Source organism: Chenopodium quinoa, unplaced genomic scaffold (genome assembly GCF_001683475.1).
Source record: "Chenopodium quinoa cultivar QQ74 unplaced genomic scaffold, ASM168347v1, whole genome shotgun sequence".
Lineage (NCBI taxonomy): Eukaryota > Viridiplantae > Streptophyta > Magnoliopsida > Caryophyllales > Amaranthaceae > Chenopodium > Chenopodium quinoa.
The window spans coordinates 1,028,442-1,045,434 of NW_018744830.1; the positions used below are offsets into that span (position 1 = coordinate 1,028,442).

At 32.7% G+C, this 16,993-nt stretch overlaps 1 protein-coding gene across 1 annotated transcript; it reads right to left on the minus strand.

Annotated features, from left to right (window-relative positions):
- Positions 1–4,214: 4,214 nt before the first annotated feature.
- LOC110704335 (vacuolar protein-sorting-associated protein 37 homolog 1-like) lies at positions 4,215–15,231 on the minus strand. Its single transcript, XM_021882125.1, has 7 exons — positions 14,957–15,231; positions 10,326–10,550; positions 8,048–8,135; positions 5,386–5,425; positions 5,245–5,291; positions 5,032–5,152; positions 4,215–4,761 (listed from the first exon to the last, which is right to left on the minus strand). The coding sequence occupies exons 1-7, from the start codon at positions 14,968–14,970 to the stop codon at positions 4,607–4,609; spliced, it is 690 nt and encodes a 229-aa protein (XP_021737817.1). The 5' UTR covers positions 14,971–15,231; the 3' UTR covers positions 4,215–4,606.
- Between the last annotated feature and the right edge of the window lie 1,762 nt (positions 15,232–16,993).

Genomic DNA, 16,993 nt, shown 5'->3' on the forward strand with positions numbered 1-16,993 from the left:
TATATTGCCTCCACTTCATATTATTTGTAACTTTGAGATATTATTTGTGAAATATTTAATATTTCAAAATTGCAAATAATATGACACATATATAGGTAGTATATATTATTAGGGTGGGATATTGAAGAATAATTATTCTATGTTCTTCAATCCCTATAAATAATAAATTAACATCTTTTTGCACGGATATTAATAAGGATGTAATACGTAAAGTAAGTGATGGTCGGGGACAGTGTGATCCAAATAATTGAGAGAAATGTAATTAGGAAAAAAGTTTGTTCATCAAAAGATAATTGTGTTGTGTTACTTGTACTTCTTTGTTATAAATTTAATAGAAATATGTTGAATATCTTCATCTCCTATACCAAAAAAATCTATCATAGTTCACTTACTCGGACATACTTTTGTATCGTGTAAGTAAATAGTAAGCACCATGTCGAGGCTTCTTTCAATCTTTCATAGGTGCATGAACTAGGATTGTGTTAAGAAAAGTGTTGAAAAAAAATAGTTGATTGTCAACGATCGACTCCCTTATTAAACATGGACGTCAAATGGCACAAAGGCATAATCGGGCCAGGGGTTGCCCATGATGTTTGACAGCACACTTCCCCTATAGAGTTTATTTTAGACAAGCCTTAGCTTTTAATTCCAGTGAACATCCATTTGACTTTAGTACACTAATGACTAATGGCCATTTAGAGGGGCAAATGGTGGTCCGTCATATTTTGGACAAAAGAACGTCTGGGAATTGTTGGTTTTTTTATATTGGTCCCAAAATACGAGTTTTGGCTGTATGGGGTCCGAAACTCTCTGACAATTTATATAGTGTTCAGGAAATATTTAGAATGTTTTGTACGTAATATTCTAGAGGGGATGTCAAAGTACTCTAGAATATTCAAGGATGTTCTTGAACATAATAGGACGTATCTAGAATCTTCCTTATATGTACACTAGTTTGGTGTCCCGTGTGATGTCCGGGTTGTTAAAAGAATTTAAAGATAAACTTTTTATCTATATACCTAGTTTAAAATATGTCATTGATACAAAATTAGTTAGAAATTGATGTGATTTTTTGACGATTTAAATTATGCAGTAGGCATAAAATGACTAATAATAATATTGGTGAAAATGCTTGATTTAAAAAATAGTAAAAAAAAAATAGCAAAGTAGGTTTGAAATATTAGAAATTTCTAAAAATTAGCCAAAATTAAAGTAAATCAAAAAAATTATTCTAAGCCTGTTGGGTTGACCCAAACCCGATATTTTGGACTAGTGTGAACATTATTTGACCCGTGACCTAAAGTTACTCGGCCCGAAATGACCCATGACCCGACCCGATTGATAGTTCTACATAAAGCATTAAAATCATATTAGATTGTGAAGTATTTTATTTAAATTGATTAGGATATATTATAAATGAATGTTGTACTTTTTGAACTACTTCCTTTGCTCTAAAAAAATTATAATATAAAAATAAATTATATGATAATTATTAAATTGTTGTCTACATGATGCGACATTTATTGAAAAGTTAAAACGCCAAGTGTTGCTGTCTCGTGATCTGGCAAAACTAATAATTTATTTTGTACCTGTGAAATAGAGGTATTTTATCGGAAATAAAACTCTAAATCAACAATTTTATCCTATAAATCTATCCAAATTTTATTGAAAATAAAACTCTCAACTAACTTTTTTTTTTTATCCTACAAACTCTATTGAGCTTTATATATTAACTAGATGAAGCTCGATGCACGGTTGTTTGTATTTTTTAAAATAAATATGTTTTGTATTTATGTGATAAAATTTGTTATTTATTCGTTATACGTTGTATACCATTTAATATATTTATTTTACAATAAATTGTGAATTTCTTCTCATTCGTTACATATTTAGATAAAGTTCTTAATTTCAAAAGATATTATGTTATATTTAATTAATTTAAACTTTAAAATCTCATTCGCCAATTTTGCTTATGTGACATTTGAATTATATAATTCTAAAAGAAATTACAACTCTCTTATTTGATGGGCTATCATTAAAACTTATAATCCTACCTAGCCTGTTAAGAAAACTTTATTCTACGTAGCTTTCTAAAAACTCGGGAAAAAAACTCCCCTTTATATATATACTAGTTTCGTGTCCCGAGCGATGCCCAGGTTGTTTATTAAATTTTAGGATAAACCTTTTTGCTTGAATATAATGTTAAATACGGTCATATAATTACTTTTGATAATGCAGGATATTTAGACATACGATATCATACTTAAATTATTTTTACTAAATTGAAAGTATTTGTACCGATTAAAACTTATTTTTACTATTTTCTATTATTTTAAATATATTATAAATGGTTCTTATTTTAAAGAACTTTTTAAAACGAATTTTATGATGAATATAGAACCGAGTTATTAGATTTTTATTAAAAGTTATGATTAATTTTGTATATGTGAAATATTAGTAGTGTATCGATAATAAAATTCTACAACATGCATTTTTATCATTAAAAATCTATCCAAATTTCGATTATTTAGCATCCTATTTGTCGCCTACGTGGCGCGACACTTGACGAAAAACTAGAATGTCAAGTGTCACTGTCTCGTGGCCTGGCAACGAGACCGCCACGAGACCGACTTTATATATTAGTGAAGTGATATAGTATGATATTAGATTATATGATATGGCTGACTAGTGTGTAAAATGTTCTAGATATGAGATTAGTTTCCAGAATCCTCCAATTAAGAAAGTTAGGATCTTTCTAGAAATATGAGTTAGGAAAAATGGATGCTTATAAATAGAAAATCCCGTTCATTCATTTGTAAATTTCAGCCAGCAACTTTAAGATTTGTACAACCTCTTTCAAAGTAATCTGTGTATTTTTTGAAAAACATTTGTGAGCATCTTTTTTTAACGTAGCACTTTCAACTAGTATGCCGCATGAAAGGAACTTAGGGAAGTAAGTCAACATGTGACATAAGGACCCAAGGAAAAGGGTAAAAAAAAAAAGTCGTTTCCTTGAATTTTTATATTTGTAAGATAACTTGTTTTGCTAACATTCATCCATATCATCACCTCAAAGTTTTTTTATTATGTTGAAATGGACTGAAAAAGTTACTATTGCTCCAAGTGATAACACCACTTTCCAATTCTTGTTTATATTGTTCTACAAACATTGCACAACATAGAGAAAACTATGTATTCAATATGCTGACTATCCCTAATCCACTCATATTGCCACAAACATAAACATTTGTATAGTTGGTGAAATCAACCACATAGGTCGTTACGAACTTCCCCATTTCAACATAAATATCAAATTTCTAACATAAATAAAATTGTTAACAACTTCTCCATTTCAACATAAATATCAAATTTCTAAAAAAAATAAATGAAAAACATAAATAAAAAAATCAATAAGATTGTTATAAAACATTGTAATTAATTAACTTAGGTCACTTTGTGACAATATTTATTACTTATTATGGGCTAAGAATATACTTAAAAAACAATTGCTTATGTTCAAGGAACTAGGTTGCATATATAATCTTTTGTGAAGCAGCTAATGAAAGCTACACAACAAATTCACAACAAAATTGATTTATTTTGACCTTTTCCATATAAATGAATAAGCTGCTACGTTAAAGAGTGTTACACAAGTATATAATTATAAATAATCGTCGAAGTTAAGCATTTGCATATATGACTATCAAATTATTACAATTAATCTGAAACAAAATAAGTGACAATATATGTTAAATAAATTGATGAATGGGTTTTGGGTAACAAATGTAATAACACACTATCCAAATTCAATCCGATTTGTCATTCACTTATAATTTTATATGAACTAGGGATTCCAACATGCACGATGCGCGCGGCATAGCTAGTCCTTTGAGAAGAATTATTACTGATGTTCTTTATGTCTTATGTCTGTTTGTGTAATATTTATTAAAACTATTTGCATATAGACGATAAATGTGTTGGATGTTGTATAGTTGTGCAATGTTCTAAACTTTAGTTAAGCTACTTTGATTTACTGATTAAGTGGTAAAAAATATTGAGTTTAAAATATAAATGTCTAATAAATTCTAAATAGAAAAATTAAAACAAAAAGAAATAGAGGGTAAAAGATGGATTTACATATTGAAATAAAACATAACTTTTTAAATCAATTTAGGGAATTCAATAGACAATTATAAGGCTTTTGAAATCAAATGGGAGCAAATATGTAAAAGAACATTTTTAGAGATATAAATGTCCATGCACTATTTACAAGAGTATCTTTAACTTTTTATAAGGTAGGGAAGGGATGTATGCTTAGATTTTGTACATAGTAAATTACTTTTTACATGAGTGTATGTTTAAATTCAAACTCATTGAAAGTGATGGGGAATGGTAAGGATTTCCACCTCTGAAGTGCCTATGGGGATTACTCATAATCATGACGTCAAACCCTTACCATTAGACCAACTGGTGACGTATGTCAAATATGTATAAAATGTTAAGATACAATTACAAATAAAATCTGCACATGCAAGTTATACCCAAATACCACCTCCTATGTAAATAAACATCATCAAAGCCCAGCAGGCTAGCACATCTCGTGGACTCATGATGTCTTAGCGGCAAGATTTGTTATTGCCCGACGATGGTACAAAGATCGCAGTTTTTTGTGTTTCTGAACAAATGCTGCAAGCTCAATCTCCCTTTCGAGGAATTGGCTGTGAAGGTTATCAGAATCTTCATCTGTCTTGTTCGTTTCCTCTGCAATTTAACAGCATATAATAAGATAAATTGGGCTTATAATAAGCATATAGTGTGCAGCATATAATAAGATAATTTAAAAGCAGATAATAATTTTTCTGATTAACTTTCCATACAATAAACCTTGCACACTATAATTTTACTGAAACCCGATACTTGATGCTAAATCATATAACCTTATCTAAGAAACAATGGCAGACCAAGTCTTTTCTATCCACATCTTTCTAACTACACTCAGATTATAGCCAGGTATGGTGTGCTGATACTTACCTTGCAGTCTGTGCAGAAGAGATGCTGAAGAGTAGCACTTCAAGAGATCTTCCTTTTTTTTCTCCAAGTCATTTAGTTTCTCCAGGGCTGCAGCTAGCTCAGTTGTCCGAATGATTCTACACTGCAGCAATACAATAAAGATCAGAAAAAGTATCAACAACTTTTCCAAATACAAAAACTAATTTTTTAAGTTAATATATGAGTGAAACTCACTTGATTTCTCAGCTCCACAATCTGTGGCTCTTTGTCCAAATTTGAACCTAACAGAACAAAAAATTTGTAAACATCACATCAATCACAAGTCACTGACTCATTTCTAACAAAACCTGTATCAAAAATATTTGATTGACTTACTGGCAAGATGGAGCATTTCCTTCTTTAATTCATCTCTAACCTGATCAGCAAAATAGATTGGTCAGAAACATGAAAGCAATATCAAAAGCTTTATAGCAACAGAGGGTTGATGTAGAGACAAGGCACAATAAGGGATCAGTCTATGCGACATGACCATGACAGGGACTAATCCAAGATGCAAACTTAAAATAGAGAAAATCTCAAGAAACACGAAATATCTATATCAAATACAGAACATTATCTAGAGCAAACATCCAAAATCTCAGAAATAGATGGTTAAATCTATAATCATCAAGTTTAACCCCACTACTAATCGTATACACTACTCAAAATTTCCCAGACAAAAAAAGTAAGCCACTGAAAGTTGCTTTAAATAAGCTTTACATTTCAGCTTTGGGAGATGTGCACAGATATCTTTTATATGTTTCACATTCAAAAAAGCATTGTAGAAGATATTAAGTGCAATATGGAGAACTTTTGATCATCACAAATTGTTTTTAGACATACAGGATTAACCACAGAAGCAAACTGGTTTTTTGAATCAGATTCTGATCATTATTTCGCAACAAGTTAAAATCTGTTTTCTTTATAAATTGTTTGGGTTTGCAAGAGTTTAGAATCTTTAGATCCAGCACGACTCCAGATTGGATTGGAACTAACCCCAGATGTGCATCAGGTATTATCGGTTCACATAAATTTTGCTAAGCTGATTTTAAGACTGAGGTTCGATTCAGGTATGGATTCCCATACCACTTTAATCAGATCAATGCAAATGTTTGATACAATCAATTTCCAACAACAAAGGTCCTTAGGCATGATGACTTACAAGTTACAACTCCCTCATGACCTGTCCCTCTATTTCATTCCCAGAGAAACTGATTGATCGTGAAGCCAAAACTTTTACTATCAATCCTTACCAATATATAAATAAAAGAAAACCAATTATCAAGTTTTGGGGAGGGGGTGGGGGACGCATCATTTTGACTTTTTGCACTATTCACACACCCAATTTTTTTTTTTTTTAACATTATATGAAAAACATTAAATGAAAACAAAGTTAGTAGGTAAGATGTTGCTAGGTTTATCTAGGGGTGAATTACTGTAAAGACTATCAATATAATAAAATTTCTGGATCTTATTTTTTTATAACTCATACTTCAATTTATTACTATGTACAATTTTATTTTATTTATCTTTATGTGCAGATCTAAAACTTAGGCCAAAAAACTATTAAAAAAAATTAGGCCAAAAAAATATCGGTTTCTGGTTTGGATCCAACTAAGATTTTAGAATTTTGGTTCGGTTTGGATTGAACCAAATCCAACTTTGGTTTGGATTTGGATCGAAAATTCCAAAACCGAATTATTTTGGTTGGGTTATACCGAACTTTCACCCCAAGGTTTATCTATATGTATGTATTCTAAAAATTAACTTTTTGATAATTTTAAATTGAATCATATTAATGGTCAAATTTTTGCATTGACAAGCACGTACAGCCAAAGTGATGCAAGTAAACCAGGACAAAAGGAGCAAAACAAAAGCTTTCAATTTTAGGTGTGTTATAAGTAATGTGATCCACCTTCCCCCTTGAGTTTCCAAATCTGGATTTGAGGTATGGGTTTAGAAATTAAAATGTTCTTAAACAAACACTAATAATGGGTTTTATATATTCTAAAGATTAACGTTCATGAGTGAATTGTAATTCAAAGGGTGCAAGGGTTGCTAATAGTTGTTACTCCCTACATTCTTAGCACTATTCATAAGATGAGATAATCTTCTAAATTAAACTTAATATATAAAACATAATAATCATTTTGGATTTTATTTGATTCATCTTATGAGTTTTATATATTCTAAACTCATACTTCATACCAAATTTATTTGAATCAAACACTCTCTTAGTTTTTAAGATTAGCGTTCATGAGTGAATTGTAATTCAAAGGGTGTAAGGGTTGCTAATAGTTGTTACTCCCTACATTCTTAGCACTATTCATAAGATGAGATAATCTTCTAAATTAAACTTAATATATAAAACATAATAGTCATTTTGGATTTTATTTGATTCATCTTATGAGTAGATAATTCAATTATTATATTTTAAATTAAGTGCAACTAAAGATATTTATGGTCATAATATTACATTGTTAAACATGTTCAATCGAAATGGGAAGAACTTTTAGGAATAGAGGGAGTAATTGATTAATGAGTTTAGTATTTTGTCCTATTACACTAAATCTCATATTCCGTTGTCTTTTATTTTTGCACCTTACATTTGTTCATTGTTTGTATTTAGCTAATCCTAACATCAACAACAACAATAAATGAAGCAACGGATGGTTAATTCTTTGTCCATGGATCTTTTCCTCATGTTTGAATGAATTGTATCCTTATCCAGATGCTCTTTTGATGTTTTGAACTCTAACATTCTCTTAGAAAGGACTGAATATACTACATCTAACATAGGACCTAAACAATTGATTCAATTATTAGGGTCTCCAAGACAACATACAACACCAACTTAAAAATGAAGCAAGAGATACACCTTGAAACTAAACATTGAGGAAGCTTGAAGTACAAATTTGATGATACAAAGTTTTCAGAGTTGGTCACTAAAAAAAAGAACGACACATTAAGTTAAATAAAAGCATCCTGGATCACTCACATTATTTTGAGCCTTGACTTGATCAAGAGCAAGTAAAAATTGGTTGTAGGCCTCTTTGTCAGTCAAAAGTTTCCGAAGCTCATCAGCACTGTAATAAAGGACAGAAAAGGTGAATTCATCAGTTCCAAGCAAAAAAGGAATTCAGCTAACGAGCAAGAAGACAAACATTAAAGGCCTACCAAGATCCCAGGGTTAATCTATCACTATAAATATTATTTCTCTATAATTATCACAGCTTCTTCCTTATGTACATTTTGGCATGGAATTCACATGGACATCCTCAAATCCATAAGTCACACTCTCCTGCTGCTCTACTCAGATACTAATAAGCCTCGATAAACAAGTGTGCCACATAGTAATTACAGTCATGCAAGGTCAGCTAAATATTTCCTTGGTCCCATAGTGACAACAACAGACTTTCAGTCTCCAAAGTACTGCTTTGACCATAGATAAAACATTAATTATGCGTAAAACTAAAAACATTGATAGGTTCAATATTCACACTCTGATAAACCTAACAAGACGGAGACCCGAGGGTGCATCAACACGAAGAGTGGAAAAGTGGGACCGTGGAGGGGTTAAAAGAGGGAGAGGGAGACCGAAAATGACTTGGTTGGAAGGAATTAGGAAGGATATGAAGTATATGGATTTGCATGAGGATGAAGCATTGGATCGTAAGGGATGGAGGAGGAAGATTTTGTCGATGACTACACGAAATAATCACTTTTGGTTCATGTAGCCGACCCCACTTAAGGGACTAAGGCTTTGATTGACTGATAAATCTAACAAGATCTCACATAGTTATGTTAGTTTATACATAGTTAAGAACATATGCTATCAAAGTTTTCTTTGACGTTGAAAGCCAAATTGTTGCAATTCGTATGGGCCAAATACACGAAGAGAGATATATTAGCATCATGTATTAATACTATACTAGACAGTTTTCACATGAAGAAAGGCCAAAATCATAGGCAAACACTTAACCATTCCAAACAAACCCAAAAAATATTAATAACAAGTACGAGTATTAGCTAGAGGAAAGGAAAGTGGACGTAGCACCTTGCACCTTATTGGTGCTGATAACAAATGAAAGGGTCAAAAAAAGAACAAAAGCATTAGAGCACACACTTTAAATATTTCTTGGGGATCTAGTAACATGGATGAGTTCTAGACAACCAGCCTTATTTTATGTTACTCTTCAACTACTTCTCGATTGATAATTGATAATCTTAAATTAGCTTTTGTAGTAGATATTGGTTATTCTACTACCTAGATTGGTGAGCGGGTGGCGTCATTGAAAGTTAGCTATCAAAGTTGTTGTTTGATACATAAGTGCTTCCTCTTTATTTAGATGAAATACTTTAATTTTTCACGCTTGCCAATGCATATATTCAAGAATTCAACCATTAATATTTCCTTCGTTTCTCAATACATTAATCATCATTACCTAAAATTATTTTTATTTTTTATAAAAAAGTGATATTTGTGTTTCCAAAAAAAAAAAGGGGGATATTTGGAAACTATGTTTTCATTGCGAAAAAAATGAACAAAAATTATAGATTGTCCAATCGGTGAATAGTGTAAATTTGAAAATGTCTCATCTTTAAAAAATAAAATATAAGGAGGTACATTATATATATATATATATATATATATATATATATATATATATATATATATATATATATATATATATATATATATATATATTAGTTTGAACTTAAATTTGTAGCTTTTGCCAACCACAACTCCCAAGTGCTAGTTTTATTAGTTTTTGTGAAGTGCTACCTCTAAAGCTAAAAGCTAACATCCAACACAACCTTACTGAACACTACTATTAGGAATTTACTAGGGTGATTCCAAAATATATGCTTTATTTGGAATATTTGTTAATATTATGCCTGTGACTCTGTGGCTGTGGTAGACATACACAAATATAGGGGTCTTTTCATATTATTAAGTTAAAACATTTTATTCAATTGAAGTTAGAAAACTAGGGACAGAGCTATATCAGTATTTATGTTGTGTTCAGCTATACAGTATACACATTCCACCAGAAGCTAATTAACTAGATATTAGAAACAAATTGGATATTAGGATTACAAATATTCTCCATCACCAAGCCTTAACCCACCCAGTGGCTGAACCACTTGGGTAGATGAAAATTCAAAATACCACTCCACGAATACCAATTCAGTCCTTTTCCATTATATGCCCCACACTTACATGATACAGCCAATCAGTATAAATAAACAAATCGACAGACAAAGATGATTACCTCTTGTCCTTCAATGATGAAATTATTCCAGCAGCTTCAGCAGGTGAGACATGCAAAGGAGACTGTGGCCGTTCAAAAGGTCTCTGTACATTATAGCTGCTAGGAGCATTGCTACCAGCTGTTGATGGTCGAGAATAACTTGAGGAATTGGCTACAAAGGGAGGGTACCATGATTGTGAAGGAGCATCCTGTGGACGAGATTGTGATTCTTGGTCCTGAGATCCCCTATAAGCAACAAATATGAAGGCCATTACAAATACTCCGCATGGTAGATTGAATGGGGAAGAGCAACTAATAAGAATCCAACTTAGACTATCAAAAATTATACTGTGTAGGCCATACTAAAAGTCACAACATGATGATGTATAGGTCAACTTATCGATTGGTTGTTCCATGTTTGTCAGAAAGCCACCTCAATGGCAATCAAAAGTCACCCCATGATTAAATATAATTCATCCTAGACTAAGTAAAGAAGGAGTGTTGGGTATGGGTAGAAATCCGAGAGTCCAGTATGGAAATTCCAAAATATTGGGACACGGGAACTCTATCCGGGATTCGGATACAGGTATGGGGACATGGGCACACGACAATTAATGTATAAGCTATTTTACATGGACTCGCCTAAGAATATCGCGTATGGGTATAAATCCAAGTGTCCAGTACGGCGATTCCAAAAAATTGGGACATGGGGACTATTCGAGATTCGAAATCGGGTAAGAGGACACAGGCACACAGAAATTAGTGTATAAAATATTATATAAATTTCATTACGTTAAGGAAATCTAATAACAAAAACAATAATTAATCTTCTTTTATACTATCAATTACATTAAAGAAAAAAAAATATTTAAAAAAAAGTCACTGTTGAAATAAATACAAGAAAACAAAGTGTCCACTTGTCCAATTTCCATAAACTAATAAAGGGATTTTCCATTTGGTATCATTGTACTTTGGGCTTTTCCATTTGGTACCCAATTTTTATTTTTATTCCGCATGGTACCATTGTAATTTTGACTTATTATCTACTTTAACATCCCGCTAAATAAAAGGAAAATTTGTCAATTAAAAACCTTTTAAAAGCACCATTTTGCGAAAAAAAAAAGTCATTTTCAAAGCTTTATCGTAAAACAAAACCTGATTTTGAAAATTTTTTGTTGAAGACAACCTAGTGCCTCTAATACACTTAATTATTTTCTAGTTTCTTCTAATTACCCTCTAACTCTCACTTAACCATTTAATAAATTAATTAATTTATAATTAAAATATTAAAACCACCACCCCCTCCCTTTCCCCGTCCCTGGCAGCCGCCCCCACCCCCAACGACCTACCTCCACCGTCGGCTGACCCTCCTCCCTTTCCCCCTTACCCCCGCTGCAACCCTCCCCCCTCTCTAAAAATCGACCGAGCATGAATCGCCTTGAGTATAAACAAACGGCGACGTTTGATTGAAAGTATGAGGAGGTGTCAGCCCATGGAAGCGCAAAAGAATTAGGCGAAGTTTCAAGTGAAACCAGAAACTTGGATTGATCCGAGAAAGTAACAGTAAGACGGCACTTTTAATGGGGTCAATTTCAGAGGAGAGAGAAAGTGGAATATGCGTTTTGGTATGGAAGTGATGGAAAGAGCGCGAGTATCGAATGAGAGGTCGCTGGAGAAAGGAGAGGAGAGAAAGAGGAGTCTGGTGGAATGGATTATTGAGGAAGAGAAGTCGATGAAGAGAGAGAGTGAGATGTGGGTTGTGAAAAGGTGAGTTGAATCATTGTATGAGTGAGGAGCGATTGGCGCCATTGATGAAGGAATTAGGGTTTTGAAGGTTTAACAATGGCGAAAAAGAGGGAAGGAGATAGGAGGATGGGTTGTTTCGTGGTGGTGGAAGGGAGGGGGAGGGTTGTTGGTGTTGGGGTTTAGGGAGGGGTGGAGGTAGGTTGCCGGGGGTGGTGGCGGCTCAATTGGGGGAGGGGGAAAAGGAGGGGGTGGCTAGCTGGTGGTGGGGGTGATGGCTTTTTTTTATAAATTAATTTAATTATTAAGTGGTTAAGTGAGAGTTAGAGGGTAATTAGAAAAAATTAGAGGTTAATTAAGTGAATTAGAGGCATTAGGTTGTGTTCAACAAAAAAATTTCACAATCAAGTTTTCTTTTACAATAAAGCTTTTACATTTTTTTTTTTACAAATTTTCCTAAATAAAACATTAGTTTTGGGCATTTATGGCCCATTTTTTCTAATTCGATTTCAAAGTTTGATCCTTTAAAGTCATGTGGACCCTTAAAACTTTAACCATACATTTTTTAATCAAAATATGCGAATCAAGACTTTTTTCACGTAAACCAAGAATAGTGGTAACGTCATCTCTCTCCTCACCCATTAGTTTCACCAACCACTTTTGAGGAAGTACAAATGGAGGTTTGATATGAATGTATAAAAACATATCAAAAATTATAATTGTTAAAACACATGAAAGAGAGAGAAAGGTTGAGAGTTAGATGGGTGGAGCCCACCAATCTTTTGGTCAAATTGTCATCACATGATGGGAACCTTAGATACAGCGGTACTATATATTGAGTTAGTACCACTGTATACATATATAATACCACTACATGCATTTATGGTATTAGTGTTATTATTTGATCATCGAATGATAATACTCTAAATTCAAGATATACATTTGCCCATACATACATGTAATTACTTATATACCCTCGATTATCTATAAGAAAATACATAACCGTTATACCTTAAAAACTGTTTCCCACCTTTTCAATCTCACTGGTTTTCGTGTTTACAACTGTATTTCTTATTATTCTTTTTCTTTTTTCTGGTTCTCTCCCAGTTTCTCATGAATGGATGAGCCAATATTTAGATCTAGAGTTTGTAGATTTGTACAACTAGCAGTGCAGAGTCAATGTAAAAAGAGGCTTTAAGACTCTTTGAAGTGAGGCGCACAATGTAAAACATTAAAGAAATTTGCCTATGTGCGCCTCATGGTGCGCCTCATGCGCCTTAGGTGTGCATCTTTGAATGCACCTCACTTAGAGCAAAAAAGGCGCTCTACCTTAATCACCTAGCGCCTTTTTATAATCCGGTCCAAGTGCATTCCACTGAGTCGATGCCAGATTTTATACTCGTGTCGATGTCGTGTTGTGTCGACACGGGTATGTGATGAATTTTGCCAAGTCTATGTAACAGAGCCTATATGTACTCAAAACAAGACTTCCTATTTAGGAGTATCTACTTTAGAGAAGCGCCATGAACCCTCTACAAACTAATAGAAAAAAAAAATTGTGCACGTCACGACTTACATAATCGAATATATACATGGAAAACAATCAAAATAATACGAGAAATAAGAGCATGTTGGTATAGAGTATTTAAGGGTGAAAAGGGAATTAATTAGTTGTTTCCATTTCCAGAAGGTAACCATTACCATTTACCTTCAATTATGTTAAAATAGCACCCCCCCCCCCCCCACAATCCCTATGATAACAAAATTGCCTCCCCCTTTGATCTTCAATTAATCAATTCAATACAAGGGGTTCCTTTCCTTAGGTATACAATTACCCTTTCTCTTCTTATTTTTCTCCACCCCGTTTTCTTTCCTAGATTCATACCAAACATGCACTAAGTCAATATGCACAGCCAGCAAGCAAAATTATTTACTTCTATAATCCCATAAGATAGCTCTCCAAAATCCCATAAGATAGATCTCCAATGGTTATTACTTTCCTGAAATCTCCAGATATTAACTCAAGTCTAATAGCACGTCAAAAGTCAAAACATAGAGACAACAAAGCTCGCTGCAGATTCCAATCCCAAATCTCACAGTGTTTCACGGACATAAGCCCAAATCCCCAAAGTGCAAGAAAGTGATTTTCCATGAACTTACCATAGCTAAAGCACATAACTCAAACACTAAGACAACGCTTAGAATTAATGGCACCAAATTAAATATCTAATGCAAAAACTATTATGAAAGATAATACGACCATGTGAAACATTGCAGAACAGTAACAGATTACACCCAAATGGGATAGTAAGACCCTATAGCCCTCAGTAAGCATTCCCTCCCTCTAAAGTCCTTCCTCCACCTATTTCTAACAATCATCACTATTTCACCACCACCTTATCATTCAATATAACCCTCAAATATATTGCCATCATTCCAATTGTTGCTTAAGGACCAAACTCATTCGATAGCTGAATACACAGATAGGCAATAAAATAGACCCTTTCAAATCACGCAGTCCAATCATAGATTCAATTTACTAAAACCCTTATATTTCCAATCAAAACTAAATACAGAAAAATCAAAATTACGATTGTTCATACTCAGAAAAACCCTTCAAATTGGGCAATCGAATTTTAGAAACATATGATCGTACTAAAACTATCAATAATTCAATTAACTGTACCTCACAGGAAATTCAAAATAAATTTATGTTTTCTACCTATCACAAATTCCATAATTTTGATTAACATTCAAACTCATCTAATTCTAAAATTTTGATAAAAATAAGTTCAAATTCATTAAACTGATTGAACAATTAACGAATAAAGAAGATCAAACAACATCGATAATTCAACCTAATAAATTGAATTAATTGAAAAAAGCTAGACAAAATCATATGAACTTACCAGAATTTGAACATCGAGGATTGAAGCAACGAATTGAAATCGAGGTTTGGATGAAGAAAATAGCTAAACAAAAAAAAAAAAAAAAACAAGGAAAGAAATTGGAAAGGAAAAAGGAAAGTTAGAATGATTAGTGATGAAAGAGAGAGGAAAAGTGAAGACGATAGAAATCGTCTACTTTCTCTCCTTTGTCCAAAAGGAGTAATTTTAGGAAGAATGTAAACTTCGATTAAACGGTGCAGTAGTAAAACCTGCCCTTATCTGACAAATAAAAATAAAAAAATAAAAAATAAAAAAAAAAGTTGAATTATTTTTTTATAAACTTTTTTTTTAACGAATATAATCTTAAATTATTTTTAGGAAATTTTGAATTTTAACACCACAAAAAAGCCAAAAAATAATTTTCAACTCTACAAAAAAAAAACTTTTATTTTAACACCACTTAAAAAATTAAAATTTTGAAATTACCACCTAAATCCAAGTTTCGTTAACGGAACAGTTACTAAGGCCCACTCCAACGGATACTTTTTTTATTTTCCTATAATTAGTCACGATATTCTCCTTGTTCTTCCGTTTTACAATTAATCTTATACTTGAATCTGTAGGTTTTGAACAAAATTGCAAGAATTCGAAGAGGGGATTGCACGATAACCATCAAAGAGCAAGAGATTGAAGATGGTATTAGGTATGTATGCACATAATGCGGAAGTTGACAAATTATAGCCCTAATTGAAATCCTTTTGTTTGATAATTAGATGCGTAATTGATTATCTTTAGCCATTTAAGCATGAGTTTTCGTTCTTATTTTGTCGAATTGATGGATTAATCAGTGCATATAATACTGAATTGCCCAATTTCAGAATTAGGGTTCGTCAGAATTCAAAATTGGGGGTTTTTGTATTAGGTAATTATAATCAAAATTAGTGTTGTAGAATGTGAATTAGTTTGTATACACATCATTGAAGGTGGTTTTTTTTATGTGAAATCAATGCAAGTTATGTCATTTATTAGCTTGTCTCCTTCAAAGGACCAAAAATGCCAATGTGGTTTGCCAATATCAAAGCTTACTAGCTGGACTAGGGAGAACCCAGGGATGAAGTTCAGATCCTGCAAGTTTTTTGATCCAATTACAGAAAACAAGGGGGTGCAAGGCGTTTCAATGGGTTGATCAATCTGATGGAACAGAGTGGCAAACACAGGTTATTAACAACCTGTTGTTGGACAAGAAGCTGCTGAATGGTGAAGTTAATGAATTGAAAAGGGAAGTTGATGATATCAATGAACAAAGGAGGTGCTTGTTAAATGAAATTGACAATCTGAAGATGAGGTACAAGGCCTTAACTGCTGACAGGAAGAAAATGAACAGAGAAGTCAAGCAAGGAAAGATGTCCTCCTTGGACTATGCTGTTTCTGTTACCAAAATCATTGGTGTTGCAATGTCATTGTGTGGGCTATGTGTAATAGTTAGGGTTGTTTAGTGTTGAATCTTTTCCTAAGTTGTAATGAATTTAAGGGTTGCTTATGTTTGTACCTTTTTTTAAAAAAAAATTTGCTTTGAACAATGCAACGTAAGTTTGAAGCTTTGCCTCCAAATAAATTAAGTTATAAACAACTATTTCAAACAACACTTTCCCTTCAAATATATTAAGTTTAGAGGCATTCAGAGCCTTACAAAAGTAGTGTTGTAAAAATGTTCAGAAACTAAGAAATAAAACTACTGTTCATAATAAGTTAAGAGGCATTCATTGCATTACAAAAACTGATAATATTGTTCTAAGGACTGAATTCATTAAAACATCACTGAGTCAGATTCATCTTGTTGTAAGTTTGAAGCTTTGCCTTGGTAATCACTCCACTTGGTGTTGCACTTGTTGCTGATTGACTTAAGGGAGTTTTGGTCTGAGCTTTGGCCTTAGGCTCTTTCTTTTATGGCTTTTTGGATGGCTGACTTGACTGACTTTGATCAGGAAGCTGCTTGCTTAGAAAAAGACAACCTGGTTGCTCCTGGGGAAACTTCCTGTTCCCAATGCTATTTGGTCC